The sequence below is a fragment of the Melanaphis sacchari genome, unplaced genomic scaffold (assembly GCF_002803265.2).
Source record: "Melanaphis sacchari strain LSU unplaced genomic scaffold, SCAv2.0 Contig0_pilon_pilon, whole genome shotgun sequence".
In the NCBI taxonomy this organism is placed as follows: domain Eukaryota; kingdom Metazoa; phylum Arthropoda; class Insecta; order Hemiptera; family Aphididae; genus Melanaphis; species Melanaphis sacchari.
Window position 1 is genome coordinate 10,526,344 of NW_020270366.1, and position 26,880 is coordinate 10,553,223.

General features: G+C 24.6%; 1 protein-coding gene across 2 annotated transcripts in view; it reads left to right on the top strand.

Annotated features, from left to right (window-relative positions):
- Positions 1-25,944, top strand: part of LOC112593787 (sex peptide receptor-like) — an 88,003-nt gene extending 62,059 nt beyond the window's left edge. The window contains exons 2-5 of one of the 2 annotated variants that reach the window (XR_003114611.1): positions 380-928; positions 20,442-20,727; positions 22,407-22,888; positions 25,613-25,944. Coding sequence is in view for 1 of the 2 variants with exons in the window: in XM_025338332.1 (XP_025194117.1) it covers positions 399-928; positions 20,442-20,727; positions 22,407-22,793 (1,203 nt within the window). In the remaining variant the exon portion in view is untranslated. Of the gene's footprint in view, positions 1-379; positions 929-20,441; positions 20,728-22,406; positions 23,007-25,612 lie in introns of those variants that run through there. The other variant, XM_025338332.1, reaches the window with a different exon arrangement.
- The last annotated feature ends 936 nt before the right edge of the window (positions 25,945-26,880 follow it).

Sequence of the window (26,880 nt, forward strand, 5' to 3'; positions counted from 1 at the left end):
CCTATCGGATAACCGGTTTCAATAATTTTTATCGATAAAGCATCGATTAAAAAAAAAAAAAACACGCTATTGAAAATATTACGCATGCAATACATGTCAACATGACAATTATTATTTGTATGCGCGCAAAAATAGTTAATTCTGTGCGTAAAAAATTACTAGGCATAACAATTTTATCGAGTTGGGCAAGTGCGATTGCGAACCCAAAACATGTCACAAATCGTCAACTGCGCGGATTCGGCCGTTTCTATTTTCCAGCTGTACTTTTTTCGTCGTGATATTATGACTTTCCGAATAATCGCACGGACAACGACGGCGGTAAATAACAATAACAACGCGTAATAATATATCGTTTCGTTTTTGTTTTTATTTGTTGCAGCGCATGCAGCCGAACCATCATGCTGTGCACGGACGTCTCGTCCGACAGGCCGAAGTATAACTACACGGCGATGGTGAACGTGCGCAACCTGAACCTGACGCAGGAATACCTGCAGTACCTGATCAACATCACGTCGTCGCTCGATGTGGACGAGGCGGTGCTGGCGTCGGAGCCCGGTTGCTACAACTGCGGCGGCGCCGTGAAGAGCTACTCGCTGCTGTTCCGGGCGGTGCACGGCTACGTCAGCCTGTTCCTGTGCGTGTTCGGCGCGCTGGCCAACGCGCTCAACATCGCGGTGCTGACGCGCAAGGACCTGGCCGGTTCGCCGATCAACCGGATACTGTGCGGCCTGGCCCTGGCCGACCTGGCCCTAATGGTCGAGTACACGCCGTTCACGTGCTACATGTACCTGACCACGGCCAAGAAGGAGGAGTTCTCGTACGTGGGAGCGGTGTACGTGCTGTTCCACACGTACGTGTCCCAGGTGCTGCACACCGCGTCCATAGCGCTCACGCTCGTCCTGGCCATGTGGAGATACGTGGTCGTCAAGTGAGTATACGGCGCGCGTGATGCGCAGACTGCACAGTGCGCGGGTCGTCCGCGTCGACGCGGCGCAGAGGACAACGCGACTCCGTGACCGTGTTCTGGGCCCGCTGCGTACGGATTCGTACAAATGACGTGCTACTGTAACGATAGAATAATACAATTTCCATATTTTTAAAACTGGGGGGGGGAGGAGCTGGCGTCACGTGCGCGTGATACGATGCGGGAGTGTGCGCGACGAACGCGTCTCTGGATACGGCGTGTGCTTGACGTCGACTTTTCGACATTTCGACGTTAGAAAACATTTTCGGTGGGTATGATAACAACGACAACGACAAAATCAACAGTGTTTCGTAAATCCAGATTAGACGGACCTGTGGCCAGGGCGGTGGTGGTCATACTATGTACCTATCAATATATAAATCATAAACGTACGGCGATTTCGAGTCATTTGAGATAGATTTTCGTTCAACGGTACACCGTGTAGGCGTGTATTATTATTACAAGCGTTATTATTATTACTAAACATGAAATACGTGTCGGAGTCAAAAATAGGATTTAAAACTTAACTCCCTCCGTCAATATGTGTATTCGTAGTTTTTATTGATAGATATAGGTATTTCGATATTTGTTCGTTTTTATTTCATAAGTTCGTGAAAGAAAGTTCTACAAGAAATTCTACGTTAAGTTGTTTGTTATTGTCACTATAGAAAATCGAACTGATTTACTCATATGTACGTCGTAATTTAGGTTTTGATAAAATAGTTATAAACGAAAGTTAAAATATTTGTAGCTATTTAGAAAGTCGCTATTACCATTTGTTGGTTTTTATTAATCGAATTTGAATTCAAGTAATGTAAAAAAAATAGTTTGTTGTCACATTTAAAAAACAATAATTAAAAAATTTGATTAAATATGCAATCATAAATATATATTATTAGAAAGCGAGTAAAAAGTTTGTGCAGTTGGGGAGGGGGATAAAAATGTAGAATAACACAAATATATTAAATGGCTGGGAGCACTGATAAACCTCGCTACCACCTGCATATCGACGTTATCAATACTAGGTTTATTATCATTCACTTTGTGGACAATATTTATAAGAGTGCTTATACCTAAATACTTTTGCACTTACTTCAAAACTACTAGCGTGTATCTTAGAATATAATACGAATGTATAAATAGGCCTTTACGATTACGAAATAACACTTTTTTGTAGGATTAATAATATTATTTGTGTAGATGAGTAATCCGTTATTTTTACCTGCCAAGAATGTAGTAAGTAGTCATTATAAAATTTACATAAATAATACCTTATTTTAACGCCTTGTACATAATTTTGTGTCATGATAATAAATAATTCACAAAAATACATTGATTTACTTATCGTGATATTTTTGTTTATTTTCATTATTTCACATAATATATTAGGTAGATGCCCATTCAATATTTTAATATAAGACACGAAAATTAATAGATGCGATATTATTTAACTGAGCATTAAGTATATCATGCAGATTGGTACAGGTATCCGACGTATTATCCCGTAATCATTTTGTATGAGCCATTATGAATTTATGAGAAACTTTTTAATTAAACACGTACAAGAAGCTAAATCAAATATTTGGATTCTAGTGTATTTAAAACAGAAAATAAAATGAAAACCCTTAATAAAAATAAAAATAAACCGTGATTTAATAATGATTTTGTCATAATAATATATATAAATCGTAATAAATAAGGATAGTATCTTAAAATAATCATAAACATAAATGTATTAAGTGCAAGTACTAGTATAAAGTGATTTTATTAATCGAGAAATATTTAATATTAAAATAAAATAAATAATATGATATTATACCTAAACTAAAAGTATTAAATATTTAAATTAATGGAACAATATTGACGTTAGAAATATTTTTATCATAATATTATTATTGTTGTTCATTTACATCGCGTTTCATTTTCAACTTTACTATAGTATTTATTAAATAATTAATATATTAAATATACAATATACATGTTATATTTTTACTGAGGATGATCATGTATAAAACCAAATAAATAATAATAGTAATCTTTATTACGCGCCTTAACTATATTCAAAGAAATATTTACATTTCAATTGTTTAATCTTGTAATCATGCCATATTTTTAGAATATAAATTTTTTCTTTTTTTATACATACATAATTTGATTTAATTTATTTAATTGAATCGAGAAATTCAATCAAATATTTAACTTAGGGGTGTTAAGATAGTATTAAATTTTGTATCAAGTCAATTACATTTATTCAGCAAATTCAGAGAATCAGCAACCGTTTTAACAAAATATTCTGAAATAAACATTACTGTTCATTATTTTGAAACAACATCCACATTAATCCCAACTCAAATTTTTAGTGTCTAATTGTAGAAAAGTTGAGTTAAGGCTAAATAAGAACCATATAAGAGATAAGACATAGTTTTAAAGGTAGCCGTTTTGAAAACATATCGAATTATTTGTAGATATCTATCTAAGAATAAAAATAAACAATAAACTATTATTATATGAATAAAAATTATACCATAGTACATTATGAGTTCCGTAACTACTTTTTTTTTTATACATAATGATAAGTCACTTGATTGCCCAAGTAATTGTCAATATATTATTATATTATTCGTAGGATCCTTATTGAATATATTATAATAAACTTATCAAGATTTTATTTACAATATAATATTAAAATAACCTGTAAATATTTTATATATTTTCATGAGTAAAATTTAGGAACCGATTGAAACCATATGTTTATAGGATTAAATGTGTCTGTTTTTGGTTGCTGGGTAATTTCAAGGTGGTTCACTAATGTAATTTGAATTGAAAAGATTACATTAGTTATTTAGTATTATGGTTACGTATAGTTGTGATATAGATACTTTTGAAAATTAACAAAAATCGTTTATAATATTTATTATTTATTTATGAAAAAAATAAAAATACGCTCTACATCTAAGATGAATGGATCCATTTTCTTTAAATTAATACAAAAATTAGTTGCCGACATTAACGATGAGTCACTTGATGGGGTGCTCGATATGCGCATGCAATCAAGTTCAAAATAAATGGTTGTTATCTTAGATCATACACTGATATATGGTTACTACCCAAGTAATTTGACGATAACTAAACGAAGAGTTACTTCACGCATGAACACGTAGTACCATACATCGAAAACTTCATCAAGTAAATCGTCGCTAATATCGGCAACAAAATAATGAGCTGTTGTTCTATTCATAGGAAATATTTTAAGCTCTATATTGTACCAGATTTAGAAATGCTATGTAGATATTTTGTAAACATTAAAAAATTTAATTTATAACCATGCATTGACACAAAACCAACATGACATTTACTGCACATATTTTATACATACAAAATCAGGAGAAATATTTTTGCATCGAATTTCTACGCACTTTTTTAATGTATATGAAATTGTTCGACGACAACGGTGTAAAACATGCTATAAGACAAATCTAATAAATTCTTAGAAACAAATACGAAATGCAATTAATATAAAACGATAGATAGACAGGCAACGTAGTTTAGATATGTAAAATATAATTAAATATAGTGTTATATGATATGTATAATGTTTATTTTTATGCAAATATATGAAATCAAAATTACATTTTCCATCTATAATATGAAAGAATTAATATAATATCTATAAACAAAAACAATTTAGAATTGAGCTATGAAAAGCATTTTTTAATTTTTTTTTTTTTTAGTTTTAAAATAAACTAAAAATGTTTATTAACAAATATAATATAGCGTAATACTTACATGCATTTAGTGTATCATTAAATTAAGTTTGATCTTACGTTCGTGATACGCTAAAATATATCAATAATCTAATTAACTGATAAAAGAGCAAATAATTTAGTTCTAATAAATGCTTGACGAGATTGAACTGACTATCATATTATTAACATCGAATATTCCATTTTAAATCGAAAAAATATTTTTATTCCCTGTTTCAGTTTCTTATTTTTATAATTCTACAATTATTTATCTTAAACAAAGCTAAACGAATATCATTTGTTGGCCATCATTTTTATTTTCTACCTTAAACATTTATTAATATTACATACATTTTTTACCATCATTCTAACAAAAAAAATATTTAGTAATTGAAACTGAATTGTCTATAACTTCACTAGAATGTATAAATTAAAGTTATATTTAAAACTTAAATACTAAATAAAGAATTTAATCGTTAGTATTGTAATATACACACAGACTTATTTTTATGAATAAAATGTGTTTCTATTTTTATGTTTAAACACAATTACTAATTGTTAGTTGCTGTTTAAGCACTTTTCATGTTTAAATTTCACGCTGCGTACCATCTTGATTAAACACCTAAGTGCTACAGCATTTTAATAGATTACATTTACGACAAGAAGATAAAACAAAATAAGAAATAATATTCTTTTTAAAATGCATTTATTTCATTTTATTTTTCGCCTTAATGTATCCAATCATCAGGTAACCTGCAACAAAATTAAAATAAGTACCTTAGTTAATGTAAGTGAAAAATACATATCAAGAGCTTTTATAGATATACACAAAAGATTAGAATAATTATAAAGTACCTAGCTACTACTTACCTATTTAAGTTATAACTTATAAATAATTGTATAACAATTGTATAAAAATCTACTAACAATAAAATACAAGATACAGTATTATCTAATTTTTTATTATTAATATCATCTCATACCATTGTTATAAACATAGAAATAAGGTTTATTTTTAACTTATTTACATCCTTATTTCACACAAAATATAGTATGAGTGTAAAGTGATCCTACATTATAGCCATTTTAATTTATACAAATTCGTGATTAATGTTTATTCGTATGTATAATATGTATAGTATTTTAGTTAATATTTAATGCGCAATAGTATTAAAGAAATAATTTATATGTTTTCACTTAGTGAAATCGATCTTTTCATGAAATGGATACTCAGATAATGAAATTTATTCAGGGTAAGATTAGGTTTTGGGACTGTGGATTTTAACGAAAATACACATTATGGATAACAATTTCATGAAATGGACAATAACTTTTATAGTACACTTAGCTTAATTATTATAACATATATAATTCAAGTTATTTAAATCATTATACTTTCGTATAATAAGTTATTTTTAAAACACGCGCACCCAATTGACTAACAAAAAGTTTTTACCATACAGAACACAAGACAAAAATCTAAGTCCAAATTCCTTTTAAATTATTCCACGTACTGAAAATCCTATATTACTCTCCACTTAATCAATAAAGTTATAAAGTGAGTTATTATAAATAAATTATTTATCAATTATATGATTAACGTAAAAAAACAAAATTATTAAATTACAATAGCTAATATAAAATGATCGAATCAAAAAAAAAATAAAAAATAATAGTAATATGATTTTAAACATACATTTTTATTTTTAATGGAGAAAAAAAAGTAATTTTTAAATGGGTTATTGCATCTAATTTAAACTTTAGAAGTTCTGAAAGTTGATAGGGTGTCTGTATTAAATAAATTTCTTAATACTTAATAATTGTTTGTGTTCATATTATAGTTAATGCAACTATATAAGTGGATACATTTCTACATAATAAAATTATTTATAACTTAAAGTTAATTAAATAAAATAAAATATTCCTAGTATAATATAATCCTTTATATCATCAATTTTATAAAAATAATGTGTTTTTGTTATGACGAGTTTCACTAACAGGAAATAAATTGTATGAAAAGATTTATTTCATTAAATAAATGTAATATTAAAAGAAAAACAATTAAAAATATAAATATAGTTATATTAAGTTCAACAAAAGAACTGATCGCTTGAAAACATAATAATATTTAAACACATTTCAAAGACTTCAGTATGTTATCTATACAAAATTTATAATACATGGATCTTAAATAGAGATACCTATATTATGGCTATACAATGAAAATTTATTGTATTACATTTATTTTGTTATTCCTTGTTCATTAATACTAAAAATAAATACTTTTTAAATACTTTTTACAGATAATAAACTTAGAGTATATATGTTTAGTGCTATAACTTATGAGAAAAGACGTCTTAAAATGTTCGTGTCATATTATATTTGTATTTAATAAGAAACAATAAAAAGTATCAATTGAACATCCAAGATTCTTCAAAGTATTGTTAAAAAAAAAATAATTAAACACGATTTCAAGAATATAATTCCAGATTTAAATCAACATGGAAAATTACAAAATGTTCAGTTGATATAATAATAAAAAGTTTATTAACAATGTAATACTTATCTAGTGAAGTATTTTATTTTACGTATTAAATGTAATCTCTCAAAACTTAGAAGATATCCCAAAACAATTAAATTTAAAAATAATAAAACTACTGTAGCAGTTATTTGTATAATAGTTATGTGCGAGTTATTTATATAAATATACATAAATATTTTATGTAATACATATTTATGATTACTTACTTGTGTATGATTTAAAGCAATTACCTAAAATTGTAGTACTTACTTTTTTATGTCTTTACGTTTGTTTGAACGGTTTGAAGTAAACGTGGAACCCATATTTACTCCTGATAAACTTTCTTCTTCTTCTTCTTCACAACTAGTAAAGGTGGAAGAAAGTTCAACAGAAACTGTTAATTTGTCTCCTTGTCTTTAACTTTTATTTAAATCGTTTAACGTATTTCTTGTTTTTTTCAATCTTGTTCTATTCCAACTATACATTCTTTCTTACCACTATCACGTTATACTAATGGAAGCTTTTTTTTATTAATAAAAAAAATACAAATTCATTAAACTATATATTTTTTTATTTATATATTATAGTATAATATACAATCTTGGTTTACAATAATTTATCTAATTTTAAAATACTTAAAAAGGTGATCAGTTGTTGTGCATTATATAGGAAGATCAGGTAAAAACTATTGGGAATCGTAACATATTGTTTCTAATATGTATGAAAATTTGATTAAAATGTGTTTCACGTGTTGTGGTATCTAATCTTAAATTATACAGATAAAAAGGGACTCTTCCCTTTTCATGAGCTGTTGGTAAACGTTAATGGGTAAGCCAATTCTCAAACTCCCTTTCATTTGTACTACCATATTTTTATTTTAATACTAAACCTTGGCAGTATTATATACATTTATATATATATATATAAAAAAAAAAATTCAATTTTCTTAACACAATAGAAACACTTATGCGTGTGTCGGAAAAACGTTTCCTCAACGCTCCCTTTGCCAAATTTAAAAAAATTGAATTCTCATTGACAAAATATTATATACTCATTTTTGTTATTAATTTTTACGCTTCAATGTGTATATCAGTAAAAATGTAAATTTCGAGTATGTTTAATAAAAGTTTTTTTTTATCTATTATTATCATAGATATGAAGTTTTTTTTAAGGAGTTCGCTAAGCAATCTGTTAACATAATTGTTTGATATCTAGGGTGAGCACCTATGTGATTTTATTTATTTAACATTCAGGTTAGATCAGAATTTTTATTTTCTTAAATTTTTATTTTATACAGATCATTTGAGTAGGTTATACCAATTACGTTTTCTAAACTTTATTTATAAAGTTCTTCATTTTTTATTTGTAACTGTTATATTCACAGTTTTCCCTCTTGTAATTTACGCTAGTTGAAATTATTTTATTTTTTTATTTTAGGTTGATGTTTGGTCACTCATGGTTAGCATTCTAACATATTTCCAAAAATAAAATATTTAACGATTTTTTACCCCTTTTTTCATTCTTTATAAAAAACTAAATTCTGTAAATAATATTTGTTAAATAAGTTTACAGGCAGTTATTTGGTTATATAGTCTGTTCAATTTAACATCCATGCGTTTTTATTTTGGCAAATTTTCATTATGTTTATATTTTAAAAAATATAAATTCTAAAAAATAAAACTACTTAAGTATATTTTTATTTATTGTTAATTTTTAAGTAGTAAAATATATTGAATAACAATATTCTCAATTTTTCAAATACTTACGAGAACTATTTTAGTATTTTCTAAGTTAAATGATTTTCTAAATTATCATAAACAGTAAAACTTTTCCTTAAAATATTAAATAATGGAATAAACTGAATAATGACTAAAAATACGATGATAGACAACACAATTTACAATCATGATGTGAGTTGTAATATTATTATGAAAGGCTTATATAATTCTGTATAATCTATTATAAATGTATAATGTATAAGCATAATATAAGTTACATCTGTTGTCAGTTAACTAATTAATTTACTATTGATTGTTATATTTAACTTTTTCGATTTTTATTTTTATTGTTTTGAAAATTTAAAGTGTATATTAAACGTTTAGAAATATGTATTACTTATTTTTTACCACAATAACTAACAACCACTTTTCCTAACATATATGAGTGTACTGACATAGTATTCAGTATTTACTGAATTTTCGGAAAAAGTTTCTTTTGAAAGAAAAATTAAGAAATTCGAAAATTAACAAAACCACTACCTATAATACATTTTACATGAAATCCAAATGGCTTTTATGGTTAGTTTATATTAAACTTTTCAAACATACGAATATAAAATAAATCTGAAGAAATTGAATTTACAAATCAATTTATTGAAACATCTAAATATACTATTTTGTTTAAGAATATATAGTGAAAAAACATGAAAGTATAAAATAAATATTGTAACATAAAAACTAATAGTATAAAGTAGTATAAATATCTTAAAAATGTCATTGTATGTGGCATAAAATGAAAACATAAAGAATATAAGTTATAGTGGACTGTATCCAGTTTCTAGAGTTAATATTTTCTTTTTTAAATAATGTATAAAATCGATTTGGGAAAAATTATTATTTTGCATGTCGATATCTAATAATGTCGTCAAAATTTGAAATTCAATCGCTCATGAAAAATGTATGTAGCTTAATACTAAACTATGTTTTTTTTTTTTTTTTTGTTAATTTCAGTAGCTAATAAAAACTTATAAAGAATTTCGTCCCTACAACTATTTAACATTTAAAATGTGGAAATTTTTGAATTTCATGAAGTTTTAACGACAGAATATTTTAAAAAATTACTAATTTTAAGAAACTATATATTTTTGATATTTTTTTTTATTAGGGTGTGAAAAACTTATTTAAAATCTTGTATTACATTTTAAACTTTTTTATTTAAAAACAAAACTTTTGTGATACATAATTTGAAAACAAATCGAAAAATTCTAATATCTATAAATATCTCAAAAAGAATGAAAATATTTATAAAACTATTGAACTATAGTAAAATGTTTATTAAATAATTATAATATGAATATTTAGAAAAAAAAATTCAAGTCTCTTTGGTAATTTATTTTTAATAAAAAAAAAAGAAATGATTGATTGAAAATTTGTTTTGTTTACAAATTTTTAGTTTTTTCTTGATTATATTTTAAACTACTAGGAGTATTTTAATTTTTTATATGATCAATACTCTTGCAATTATATGTACTGTATAGCATGTTGTGATATCAGCAAGAATTTTTATTATTACACCTTCAACAAATAAATTATTGAATTTACTATGATAATAATTGAATTGGTAGACTTTATATTCCATTACTCTATAGTGATTACTGATTAGTGATTAGTGATGCAGTTAATCCTCCAATATAAATACTTTCCCATCAAATATTATACCATGAAATCAAGTGTCGGATTATTTTAATTACAACAGTAGTGAAATAATAATAACAGAACAACACACAACTAGTAAAATTTCTAAACTTTGTGTTATACGAGTATGTAATGTAATATAAACATAAAAGAGATAAATAATACGCCGATTAATTAAATTTGACCCCTGATCGTAAAACGGTTACTGGGAAATAGCATATTTAATTAAAATACAACTACACAAGTTGTATAATGTATGTTTATAATATATTATGTTCGAACAAGATTTTTTTTAAGTGCGTCTTAAAAAGCTAATAACAATACGATCCAAACGACATATTATATTATATGTTGGGAATGAAAGTGAATGGGTTGTATTACATCAGTGCGCAGCAGACTATACGTCATGTATCCATGTGTTTTCAATACTTATTATTTTATACACATTTTATTTTGATTATATTTATTTTCTTAATCAATCAATAAATCCTACGCTTTTACCAATAGTTTTTCGGCTAACTATGAGCATGTTTCACTCTTTTTTCTGGGCCATACGTCACCATTCACCACCACCAGCTGATAAATTATGTATGTCGTATCCACTTAATACAATCGTTCTTTACATTAAGTAGTTGTTCACATCATGAAAATGATCCATTTCGTTTCGCATGAAAATTTATTATTTACCATATGAATAATATCTTATGAAATGGGTAGATATAATTTTTAGTACCGTGGAAGCTTTTTCTCAGTATATATTGTCCATATCTAGTAAATCTATACCCATCTTTGTTGGAAACTATCAAATATGTCTATCATTATTTATTTTCAATAATATTATAGATATTAAATTATAAATTTGTAAATTAAATATTGGTTTATTAGTATTGCATAGTTTCCCAATACTTAAATATACCAGTATAGCAGGTCTTGGAATAAAATAAATATTTTTTTTTTATTATTATATTATATAGTACCTTTACATTTCTTATCCGGACTATTTTTTCTACAGAAAACTTTAATCATTACATAAAAACATAAAAGTTTATGAAACTTTATTTGTAGATAATTTTCCTTGAGTATTTATCTATGGCGAAATAGGCAATTATCCAACAATAAGCTCGGATACGCAGACAGCGTGATGCTGTAATTTATTGAAAAAATATTTTAAGCCCACCAACTAATATAAATAAAATTAATAAGTACATGATTATCTTACTTATAGATTTAATTAGATAGTGATATTTTTCAAAGTACGTACACAAGCCAAAATAGTGAATACACCTTGTGATAATATCTCTTGTACACTGTGTTAATAAAATAGTATATTTATTTGTTGAAGATTATAGAATAAACTCGATTTAAAGACTTTCCGATAAGTTTGAAAGTTGCATATCTACGGGAAATTAATTCGAGCAATATCAAAGTTTTGCCTTCGTTCTTTAAAGACTATTATTCGAAAATATTTAGATACTGTTTATATTCGTTACAACTATAATATAATTCCGATAACTTGTAACTCTTTTATATTTATTTTTAAGCTTTGAATAAGAAAAAGATTTAATTTTTCCATCAATATTTTATCATAAAACTTATATACTTTAACACTGTCCACAGACAAAAATGTTATTAAATAAGCACGGGTTCAAATACCATAATTTATCAATATTATATTAATTAATAGTTTTTTAGTCCATTTGTTTTCAATTATTTTAATATTGAAAAAGATGAATTGATTAAACTATTTCATACTAATGAATTTTAATTTGAATCAGCCAAACGCAGATATATTATTATTACAATAATTTTTTTTTTTTTTTAATACCTATTTCATAACCACAGAATTATTGATATTTTTCGTGTAATTACTGTCAGACATAATAAATTAGTTTATTAAATTAATTTAAAAAAATTATTTTTATTTAACAAAATAACTCAAAAATTAGAACTTACCTATATTATTTAAAAATAGCCTTTTAAATAGGTACCATTGAGTCGTTGGAGCTTTTACATTTTATTAAAATACGTACACTTAATAATATGATAAATAATAATATATTATACTATGTCAAAAACAATCAGAATAACTACAGTTTATACGAAACAGCAATTCAATATAATTGAAATAGTAGGTATTTGTTTTTTAATTAAATTTACAATTTACATTTAATATTTATTACTATATATGTTTTTTTATTTTTTTTTTTATTTGGGTTTGATATTGTGTTTTGGAACAAAATATATTGTTAAACCTTCAATAAAGCTGTGTTATTTTATCTAGTTGAAAGGTCAAAGTAGAAAATTCTTTGACTTTCCTTAATAATTTAGAAAAACAAACAAAATCCATCAGAGAAAATCGTAGTGAAAATTGTTTATTACATTGATGTTTTGTTGTGATTTATAAAGAAATAACTGAATACTATTTGAACTAAATATTTATATTAATATTTTCTAGACATGATATAATTTTCAAAATATTTTTGATCTTTTTAAACTATTTATAAAAATTTGAAATGTTTGACTTTTTAGTTTTTTTTGAGTTATGTTTGTATTTTTTTCTGTTAAATAGCTTAGATGTTTAATATGTACTAGGTTCTTTATAAATTAGTCATAAGTCGTTCTCATAACAATTAAAACGTTTTAGTAAAATATTATATTGGTATGAACTTATTCACACTATTTTTCGATACATCGTTATTGACTCGTACTATCTTAGATATAAATAATTATGCTCAATGCTTTTTATTAAAAAAAAATTATTAGTTAAACCTACTAAATAAAATAAATACTAATTATTAAATATAATATAAGATAGACTATTCCTAGAATTAATAGATTCTGATCCATCCATCTTCCTTACGCAGAATTATATCATTTAATTCAATTTTAATTCACCCCTTACAGTATCAGTTAATTACTCTAATTATACACATTATACACAGTAAAAACGAGTCATTAGGTTTTTTTTGTGTACACACAAAAACAAAGAAATACTTTGTTATTATTGTAACGTTTGAACCATCAGTCACCATTCGTCGATTCTTTAATAAGTCAATCTCCTGAGAAAAATTATTATTATTATTGTATGTCGATCGTCATAAAAAAATCATCCCGCCTCTGATGTAATAACATATTATTATTGTATTTTTATACATTTGAAAAAAGCCAACGTAGATGTAGCACAACTACGTGGGAGAAGTTATATAATATGCCCCACGGCGTGGTGCAAAAGATAATTCTATAAACTTAATTTTCAGAAAATTAATTATTTTTCAATATTTTATTCTGTCATTGGTATAACAGAAAATCAATTGTAAAGTATTATACATAAATATCTATTAAGCATATAAATTAACATAGTATTTAACATTATTAGATTTTTTGTTATTTTTTTCGTTTAATCATACAAGATTTTAAGTACAAAGCTTAAGCTAACTTTTTTAATGTATTTTAAAATATCCTTTTGTTTACAATTAAAATCAAATTGCTTAAAACTTCATCAATATTTAATATTAATAATAATAAAACGTACTATTTCAATAAAATTTCGTTTCTAATATAATAGAATATTAAATAAAAATGAACAATTCAATACCTACATTATGCAACTATAAAAGTATATATTCTTAACTACCTCAATATTAAATTTACGGTATTCGTATTAAAGATAATGTAAATCAAAAAATATTTCCATTTATATTACACCTTTTTCGTTTGCATATAATAATAATGTTATATGTATAATATACTGTACAGTAAAAATAATAAATCTATCGTATTTTTTTATTTTTCGAAGAACACTAGTGTACATAATTTATTACCTCAAGTAGACTTTAAAAGCTGAATTGATTTTAAAAATATGAGTGAGAATTTTTATTATTGGTTTTTAAATAAATATTGCTAATACACATTATGTGTACTACACAGTTCACAATTTAAATAATATATAAAGTATAGTATGACAAAAACGATTTATTTTCTATAAATTTCAAATGTCACACGTAGAAAATAATATGTTATATTTTATAATATAAAAAAATAGTATACCTTAAGTATTATAAAAATTAAAAATTATGTATCTGGAGCGTCCAAAACTTAGACCACAGTTTATATTTTATTATTTTAAATGTATGATAAGTGGCCCACAAAAAATGTACATTTATAAAAGTTGCACTTAGTAACTAGGCCACTACTTAACTGTTTTTATGAATTTTCTTGTAGTTTTTACTGTGAGATATATGTATTGTCACTTACTATAAATACATAAAATGTAAGTCTTGTTTTTAAATCTACAAAAAATTAGTAACTGGTCAATAGGTGATTTTATGGATAATCTACCATACAACGATAAATCAACAAGATATTTTGCATTTTATATTTTCAGCAATCATGTTAGTAACGGTTCAAAGTTTCTCCTACACATTTGGACCTTATACCTATATATATATATTACCAAGAAAAGCTGCGTAAAGCTTACAACAAATCTCCTATTTTATAATTTCTCCATACCATTGCCAAATATATAATACACAATCATCACTGCAATAAAATAATCTTTATTTTATCGAAATAAAACATCTATTAATGTCACCTGTCACCAAATTTCTTTATAAAACGATATTTTATGACCATTAATGTATCTACAGTACTCCTAATATTACTACCATACGAATCATTTTCACGTCATACCAAAATAAGAAGTTAAAACAGACACAGTAATGTACATTTTTAGTTTAATGTCCATTGCATAATTTACGACGAATTGTAAATCATTCTCATAAAGAATAGAAAGAACTTTTTTTAAAACAAAACTATATTTCGGACATATATGTAGTTGAAACCATTAATAATTTATAATGCGCACACTTTGTTCATATAAATCATCGTTCCAATCTAAAGAGGTAAAAAACATTTTCTGTTTAAAATTTTTGAATGGTACTTCCTATACGTCCTACGAAGAGACTATAAGTTTCATGACAAAGTAAAATTCCTAAATAACGTCACGAACTGCAAAAAATACAGCAAGCCTGCGTTGAACAAAATAGCTTCCAGTTATTCGATTAAACCATATAATAATTGAAAATTATTTTTAAAATCTTATAAACGTTATTTTTTATTTTGTAATGAACACCAATTATTACGCCCACAAAATATTTAAATATTTATATCTTGATGTTATGAAAGTACGAGTCAAAAAATCTTATTTTGTAAGTTCGTGTAAATTCGAGATCGAATTCGAAAGTATATGTAATTAAATAGTCAACTATCATAAATTATAATAACCATACTTTATCGTACTTTTACACACATTGTTACATTTAATCAAAAAATTGGTTTAATAATAAAAATATTTTAATATTTCAGAATTGTCTTTAGTATAGTAGAACCTTTATCATCTAAATTGGGACTACTCCTAATTTGGATAAGTAAAAGTTTGAATAACAGAATTTTTTTTATTTTAACACATTTATTATTATATTAAATTTGTTGCAGTTTTTACAATTATATATTACTTTATAATAAAAATAAAATAATAATTATACATTGGTACATGCACAAATTTAAGATTAATTTTTTTTTTTAAATATACGTATTTATTTTTTTATGGTGAATTTCTGATACACGCTTTTTTACAGCTAAATCTCGCAAATATACGAGTAAAAGTAATTGTGCTGAACAACATTCAGCATGCCTTTCATATCAGTCAAGAGCAATTCCAATCGAATACGAGTGCGTATTATTGTTTTCATCACTATCACTATCGTCAATTACTTCGTCCTCACTTTGAAATTTAATTAAAAAAATAATTTTATCATCATCTAGTACTTGATATCCAGGACTATTAACGTCGTTTGTTAATCAATCAGTAGTTTCGTCATAATAATAACTCTCAACCATTAAATCCTGGAATATCATTAAATAAATCAATAAAATTTTCGATATAATTTTAACCAGTTTCTATTTAGGATGACACAATTCACAATCTTGTCCATGCGTTTCGTAGATTTTTCTAGGTCAAATAGCCCCAGACATCTATTGTCATCTAGTAAAAAATGCTTTAAATTCGTTTATTTTGGAAATATACATATAGCTCACAACCGAAACGTGTTTCTACTCGGAGAATAACCAAACGTATGAATTTAAATGATGTAGTTTTGGTATTTAATAAATCAAGATTTTCTATGAGATTTGAAGTTTTTTGTAGTCGTATGCTATAAAAATAATAACATATCTTTATATCTTCTTTAAAGATGCGTCAGAACACTTTTTCAAAGTTTAAGTAGTATTTGACGAAATATTCTACAAAATTTAGTTTTTACAACAAGTTTGTTCAATAATATATGTTGAGGATATTAGTATTTTTTAAAAACACTTCGACCGTTCTCTAGAACATTTTCTAATAAATGTTAACAACTTTACAGAATTTAAATTGCACTACTCCAAGTCCAACAGTTTCTTATAGCCAAGACATGTTTCTACTCAGAAAGTAACAGGTTTTATGTTATTATTTTGACTTACAATATTTGTGTTTGATAGATCAAGATTATATTTACGATTCTAAATTTGTGTTTATAGTCAAATGCTTTAAAAACAATAACATATCTTAATATCTTCTCTAGAAAATTTTACAGACATTTTTAAAGTTTAAGTACCATTCGACAATGTATTAGTAATCTTAAAATTTCCGTTTTTACAACAAGTTTACTCAATCATATATAATAAAAAAAATAAATATTTTTAAAAAACTATTCGATCGTCCTTTAGAGCATGTTCTAATGAATGTTAGCAATTTTACAAAGTTTAAATCGCACCACAGGCTATAATGTCTTTGATATATTCTCTTGAACTTTTCAATTATTACTTGTTCTTTTATCTATGGGCTGTATCAAAGACGTTACATTTTGTGAAAAATACATAAATTAACAATTTTTATCAACTAAACTTAATATTTATTTATAAAAAAACTATAAATAAAATAAATTATATAATCGGTACACCGATTAAGCGTGTATGTATGTAATATTCAAAAGTCATGTACGCGTATTAACGTTTGGATAACAAATTGTTCGATTAAATCAATTGATATGCAATTACTTTTAGGCACTAGAGGGTTTGTAACGGAGGTTCGGATAATAGAAGTTTTATTTTAATACAAATTTTATTTTTTAATTACCTATTTTTATATTCAAAATATCAGCAATAAATTTCATTTTGAGCTTGATATATGTGTAATGTAATATATACTTAATTATAAAAAATTAAATAATTAATGTAATTAAATCAATACAAATTATAACTTTTCCGTTAACCGTTTTATTTTAACTAATTATATAGTAAAATATAACTATTTATTGTAGGTACCTACCTATAGTTTAAAGATAATTTGATAAAACTAAAATACTAAATAAATTAAGAAACTATGTTTTAAACTTAAAAATGGTTATGTATTATATAAGTTGTAATATGAAATTACGTATTATAATTCTAAATAAAATATTTATACTGAATGTTTAGAATTCAATGGCAAACTCTTACACTGAATCGTAAACTTACTTAATTACTTTACTTATGAAATAACTAAGGGACGACCAAACTATTCTATGCAATTTCGCACTATACTAGAATTGAATGCATATTTCAAGAATAAATTCTATAAATGTTCTACTTAATTTTATTCATAAGCGGAATATTAATCCAACAACTACATTATGCTTATATATTATTCAAAAACGTGCCATTTTATAAATAATGTACAAAAATACTATTAAATGTTTTTTTTTTTTTTTTTACTTTAAAACACTGTAGAGTATAGAAGTGTTATAATTAATATAACACTAATATCGGGATAAAATTAAAGAAATGGAAAACTTGTGAAAACTTTTTTATATCAAAAAAAGTATGTTTAAATATATACTCGTATGATTATAACTTTTAGTTATATATAGAACGTGTAAAGTAGATTACCTAACCGTACGTACCATTGTACCAACGTACTATATAAGTATAAATTAGTTTCTATACAGTTACAAGTAAATTATATTACTATACAGATTATTACGAGCTCCTATAAATCTTAATCAACAAGACTTTGATTTAATTAAAATTATTAAATCAAAAATTATCAAATACACTAAAATTATAAGCCACCATAATACCATTATATTAAAATTGATCAATGTACCTATATCCTATGGACCTTGGCGTTTGTTTATGCTAGATATGAGCATAAACTAAAGTTTGTGGGTTATGGATATCATAGTAGTCGGCTTATCGTAATAGAAAGCTATGAATATACAACATTGAAAATCTGTCGTCTTGGTGAAAATTTAGGTTTCTCATAATTAAAATAATATGGTAGTGTTATCCCATTGTCAAATCTTGTAGCAAATGGCCAATACGATACTAATCGCATAAATATGCCCCAAAACTTGTAGACTCAAGATTCAACAATTATAATTTATTAATGTAATTACATTTTTAATGCCAAATTTTAGAAAGATTTTAAATTTAAATGTGGAATAATATAAGATTTAATCCAATTTTAGGTTTGAGAACACAGAAATATAAATATCGCAAATGTTTAACCGAGCAAAGACCTTTAGGTACCACATACAATAATATTCAGTTAATTTTAGTAAATTTCAAAAAATATTTTAAAACCTAAATGCTTGAATATCTTGAAAATGACATACCTAGGATAATATTTTAATGATGCGCATATTACGTATGTGTTTATAAATAGTAGTATTTTTCTACAGTAAATTTCTTTTTTATTATTTTAAAATATTTACCTATTTTATTATTACTAGCTACAAAAATTAGTCACGAGATTACGATTTAGTATAATAATAAAATAAAATTAACAATGTAAATGCGTTTTTGTCTGCTTTATTCTGACATTAAATTATGATATAATCTTATCCGTTTTAATTTATTTCCATTTATTGAGAAATTAAGTATACCTAATTATATTTGAAATACTTTTGAATATAATAAAATAATATACGGTAGTATTATAAAAAATAAAATAAATAATAACATTTAATATTCGCAAAAATAATATTTTTATATTAATTAATAATTAAAATTCTAAATAGCGAATTATGTTTTAGTTTTGTTTTGTTTTTTAATAAACAATAGGCCAAAAACTTTTAAAAATAATATTTTTAATAAAATATACTTTCAAATTCTTAAAACTTTTTAAACATTTAATTAAATTGCATCAAATCCATAACTACGGCCATTGTCACTTTAAATCATTATACTCGTAATACGCTAAATTACTTCAAATTTGCTTATAAATGACAATAATTAATATTGGCTTAATATTCAAAAACATTATAAAAATAAATATATAGATATCTGGTATTTGGGTTCATAAATCATAACTTTCAATAGATTATTTTTGAAAAAAGTTTCTATAAATCATATTATCATAATAATTATATAATACTATGTAAAACATGTCATTTTTATTACTATTCGCACGTTATGTGTCTTTACATTTTTCCTCGGGACATGAATATAATATAAATTAATAACATTAATCAACAAAGAATTTGCATAATTTTATAACTACAAAATTCATAATATTAATGAACTTAACTGGGCTTAAATTGTTATTTTTATTTTCCAGACAATTATTAATAAATCTTTTCTGGTCATAAATCTCAATGATAATAAACGTATTGTATTTTTCATTGTGGTTGTTTTTAATGTGTTAATGCATAAATAAAATAGGTATTTTAAAGTACGATGCAAAAATAAAAATAATTAAAACATTGATATATCGTTTACAGATTACCCAACTCTATGCACACTATATGCTCCGACCGGCGATGTACTATTGCTATCAAGTTATCGTACATATTGCCGTTCATTATTTGCAGTCCAACGTTTCTAGTGTTCGAAATACTGGAAACGAGAATCGTCGAAAACGGCACTGTAGCTACGTTATATCATTTGGGCTTGAGTACAATAGCAAGAGTTAATCATGAATTATTGTACATGATACATCTGTGGACATATGCTGTGATCATCAAACTATTGCCTTGCCTAATACTAACCGTCGTTACCATATCTCTGGTAAGAGTAACTTGCCATAATATAATATGATTTCAATTATGAATGTGCAATTATCACTTTATAAAAATAAAAATATATGTATTTTAACTATTTTTCATTGGTAAGTGCATAACTTAAAAACCAGTTGGGTTAGTTGTATTTGAATTTTAGTAATATTCTGAAAAAACATTTTTTCGAAAAACCAATTTTGAAAAGTTATTTGTGAAAATTAAAAATTTAGAAAAAACTGAAAGTGCTTTTTTCGATAGGATATTTTTAAGATCTAGGGATTATATGTGTGTATTTGCTGAAAATTAGCATACAAATTAAGAAATAAAGCCACTCTCAAAACAACGTTTGCCTGGTCAACGAGACGTAATTAATAACAATCATAATCTCTTTAATTCAAAATTATAAAACTGGTATACATGAATATTATATCATTAGATAAACATAGGTACTTTGATTAATAATTGTTTAATCTTCCTAGTATAAACTTTAAATGAAAATTAACAAAAAATATTTGAATATAACATTTTTGTAGACCACCCAGACTGTATTAATTATTTACCACCGTATAAATAATATTTTTACAGCCTTTTTCAACTTTCATAATAATTATTCATGCATTTTTTTTTTTTTTTTTATAGACAACCGTTTAAGATGTGCAATTCGCCTGTTGCGAATAGCAATAGATAAGGTTTTTCATTACGTGAACCAATTACTTCCTCATATAAATCTCAGGATTCTCAGTTGTACATTTTGAATTTTTTGTATAATATCTGTTACCTGTGATTTCTGTTCTAAAATGTTAACGAATTATTCGATATCCCAAATAATATATCGTGTACAAAATGTAGTGGAAATTGGTCAATATGTATAAATTTACATTCAAATATGCGTTATTTAGGTATAACCCGACTAATAATATTTATATTTAATTATCGCTAGTTATTATAACCTATCCATTATCCATTTATTGTTTCCATTTTACTTTATATGAGATATTCTCAATAGTTTTATGGTCATTGTTGATGGAATACTTTTCTAAATATATAAACTTTATAACCATACAATATTCATCTAATATTTAAAAAGTTTTACTTTATATTATATTTATATAAAATTGTTTTATAAATGACAAAATATAATACAATACAGAAAATTATACTCAATCATAATAACTAATTTACTCTCTGTAACCAATGCATATAAAAAAAAAAGAAAAATATTAAATTTTTGTGAGCCAAAACAAAATTTATTTATGAACCACTCTATAAAATAAATAGTGAAACCAAACTAAAAGCTATTCGTGAGTCAAATGGAGTCTATTGGTATAGCTTTTATTGAAAGTAGTCCAGTAGTTATTGAGTCTATAAATGGCAAAGAAAAGAAGAAAGAAAAAATATTGGTTTTTATTAAAATAGATTCAAAATCATAATTATACCATTTATATTTACTTAAAGTTCAAATTTTAAACCATTGTAAACATTCTGTTTTAACAGAATCTTAAAATTACTTCTCTCAAATTAAGAATTAATTTATTTTTATTAACCATATGTAGGTACGTACAAACCATATTTTTTGACAATTATTTTATAACGTTGTCTGAAATTTACATTTTATATACATAAAGAAACCTAAAAAAATATGGTAATACCTACAATCGAAATTATCAATCGTGTAATTTTAAATTCTAGATAAACGCGTTAAGTGAAGCATCTGAAAGGAAAGCTAAACGACTTCCGACCCAGCAACAAATGGCTCGTATAAGGAATATGAAACTCAAAAAAAGGATGGACCGAACAAGCCGTATAATGATTGCAGTATTGTTATTATTTCTTGCAACAGAATTCCCGCAAGGAATACTGGGTCTATTAAGCGGCATACTAGGAAGGGGTTTTTTTCGAACTTGTTACAATTTATTCGGAGAGCTTATGGATATGTTGGCTCTCTTGAATGCATCGTTAAACTTTGTATTTTATTGCTGCATGAGCAAACAGTTCCGTGTAGCGTTTGGACAATTATTCAAAACTCAGCCAAGCATTATGTTTAAGCCTAGCAATATTTTGGAAACATTCGTATAGGGTTTGGAAGAAGGTTAGGAAAGACGGATTGAAACCGTGAAAATTAACCGAATACGGTCAATATGTCCGCTATTTAATCCTGATGGAAATTACGGGTAAGTTAATTTATTTTATAGTTATTAAATATGTATAAACATAAGCGTTAAACCAAATTATAATCAACAGCCAAGTCAATAGCTTTTATGATATAAACTTAAGTTGCTCAATAGTAATACATAGTACCTATATTACATAAATTATCTCAAATATGATAAGATGTCATATTTTTATCATAATTATTAATTAAATTAGTTTTCTTAATTTTTACACTAAATATAATTTTCATAATATTATATTAGGGAGAGTTTTTATAGATAAATACATTGTTGACTCGCAAAATTTAGACTGCATTTATGAACCTATAATATTTAACTATTAAAAATATTTGTTACCCAAAAGATATTTTTCAGTAAACACTAAAATATACTTCTGTATATAAAGTAAAATTGATGGTATGATAACTGCTCGATTTTAAATCATATTAATTTAAATAATATCTATTTAACAAAATCTACACATCACCCATCCATTTTATTATTATTTTTTTATAATATTCATTAAATGAATACGAAAAATGTTTTCAAAATAAAGATTTTTTTTATAATTAGGTATACATTTTTAATATTTTTTATTATATTAATATTTATAAAATATATATATATATATTGGTTTATAATATCATACATATAAAACGCATAAAGCTATATTATATATACTAGTTAAAAAAAAAAAAAAAAGATTTTAAAATACATGATGCTATAAATTTCTATGTAAATATTAAAAAAAAATGTATCAAAACAATATTTATTTTAACTCTGATTGACGTCTGCACTAAAATTATAATAGTCTTGATAATATTTTATTCGTGTGAAATATTTATTCATTTGTCGACTTTAAGCAAATTAATTAATTTGTTTAATTCATTATAAGTGGATTTTATTGCAACAAATAAAATTATTTAATCGAAAATAAATAATAATACTGATTAATTTAGAGATAAGAAACAAAATAAATAATTTAATATAAAAATTTAATAATATAAAATCAAAAAAGTAACCAAAACCATGTAACTTTAAAAAAAAAAAAATAAAACATTAAGTACTTTAAATATCTATAACGATAGAGTTTCAAAATGAATATTAATTAAGTAACTTGTAGAAGCTTCGAACTTATTTTTTTATGTACATAAAACCTCTTAAGAAAATAAATTACTAAAAATACATTGTTTTCATTGTGGAGGTTAAAAAAAAAATTGGAAGCTATTCAGAGTAAATCTCAATCTTTCCTTGATATTTTCAATTTACAAAATATTGTTTAGTCGAGACGTCATATGACTCCATACAATGCAGTGAAACTTTGTTTATAATTACTTAAATATTAAAACGAGCTATAATCGATCTGTGCAGCAATAATAATAATATTGTATTAAACTAAAAACAAAATTAATTGATTGATTTTTCTTTATTAATAGAGTTAAAAATAATTTAGTATTATAATCTTAGTATATTTTAGTAGACATTAAACATAAACATTTTAGTACATATTTTCCATACAAAATATTTTTTAATTTGTGTGACTTTTGACTACCTGAAATAATTTTTAACTGTTGAGCAATGATTGCTTTTTTTGTATTGATTGAAATAATAGGTAAATACATTTATTAAAACAGTTGTCAATACAAATGATAAAATATTCATAAGTTATATTAAAAAAAACAAAACCTCTACATAATTTGATAAAACATATTAATATTTTAATACATTTAAAAAAAAGTTGTCATTTGAAATATTAAGCACCTAGGTACTTCAAAATAATTTACCATCCATTTGTATACGTCAATTTTTAATCTTTGCAAAGTAAAATAGTTTAAATAACCCGTAATTTATGCATAATATACACCATAATACATTCAAAAAATGAATCTAAAATACTAAGAATAAGTTTATCAAACAAATATAAACTGTCAAAGTTAATACCAGAAATTTTTTTTAAAAAAATGAAATTTTAAATAAATGAATAAGAATAGCAGCCATTTACTATAAATAAAATGTATTAAAATATTTATAAAAATATAAAAATTATAATAAATGATAGACCTTTAATTTATAGTGCTTATAACTTAATAGGAATTTTGTTAACTGACCAATAAAAAATGCATTTTTATATATATTTATTTTAAAAGACATATTTATTAAGGTTTATATAAACTACATAATACTTACATTTAATCTAATATTTTAGGAATTACTTGATTAAATATATAGGCTTAGAAATCTAAACTTAATTCTACATTTTGAAATTTAGTGTTTTTAATATGAACTATGAAATGTTTCGTTAATAAATGTAAAATGATTGAAATAATTATAAAATATTGAATGGTATAACTTTGAATTTATATATTGTGCAACGTTATTTCAATAGATATGTAATATGTATTTTTTAACCTCACACACATTCAAAATATTTAATATGTTAAATATTAGTTACCTTGTGAAAAAAAAAAATAATATATCGATTTAATATTATATTGAATTATTTGTTTCAAACGATTTTCCCGTATATATGTTTACAATAATGTTATAATATAAAAATTACATTACTTTTTGTAGGTAATGTGTTTATACAATATGTTTAAATGAATAACAATATATATTATGTTATCGTGTCATTGTTTTATAAAATGTAACGTTAAATATTCATTCAAAATAATGTAAAAATATTTTACTATATTAAATTGTTATGTAGTGTAATTATTCTTTTTGATATTAAATTTATTGCAGTATGTTTTTTTCGTCAATCGACTTATATAACACATGAACGAACTCACAAAAAATCCTGACTACCATTCAGACAATTAGGCCTGTTCCCGAAGTCAGGAATATGATCGCACGTAAACGTTACCATCGTTACCAAACGTTTCCGTGACAAAAAAATACATCAGGTTAGCTGTCCAACGTCATCGGCTAAACCTGAACATAATACAATATTATTATTCGGAGTAAGTAAATAGCATTCCCGAAAAAAGGTCAAAATCATATACTGCGTAAATTGCAAACTTAGTATTTTTGAAACGTACATAAATTGCGTCCCAGGTCATTTAATAAAATAACCTTATATTACTTTAAAAGATCGACGAACAAAAATTAGAAAATTGAAGAAAAAAAATACAATAATAATTGCAAGCAAAAAAATTAATATTTGTTTAGATATGTGAGAATTATTGTATATTTGTACAAATATTTATCAATAACTTAAAATTATTAACTTTTAATAATATGTTTTTTAATTATATACAACATAAACAGAAATGTATTTTTACTATATTAGTTATAATATAATTATATTGTCAGTCCTAATTTTAAAAATGGAAAAAAAAATATTGGTTTTAAAAAAATACTCTTGGCGTTATTTACGCATGAATAAAAAAATTAGTCCGAAATTTACGTATGTATAAAATATACCTACACAAGCCACAATTAACAAAAAAAATTGTTAAAAAATGGGATGCAATTTACCCACATTATGAACGTACCCATATCTGTAATAACAGTATTTAAAAGGATATTATTCATTGGGACGAAAAATTAACCGATTGTCTGGATAAATTCATCTTACGTATGTAGGTACATACCGACAATCTTTAGTATTGGATCAAATATGAATAACTGCAGTACGTATTAAAATAAAAGTAAATATAGACTTAACCAAGAAAAATTATTTAATAAATAATTTAGAAAAAATAAACATAATATGTATTAAAGTATATTTTCATTTATAAGCAGTGTATATATCGTGTTAAATAATGCTATTTTCATACTTTGTCCAATACCATACAAATTGCACATAAACTCGCTTTATAAACATTTAAAAAAAAATAACTTTTAAGGATAAACAATTTTGTTGTAAATCGATAAAAATAATATGGTGATAATAACATTTTTAGCTATCTTAGATTATTATGTGATCATAAAAATTTGAAAAAAAAAATGTATTAGACACAAGGTACGTATCTATATAACTTTCGATCAAACTCTATATTATATAAGCT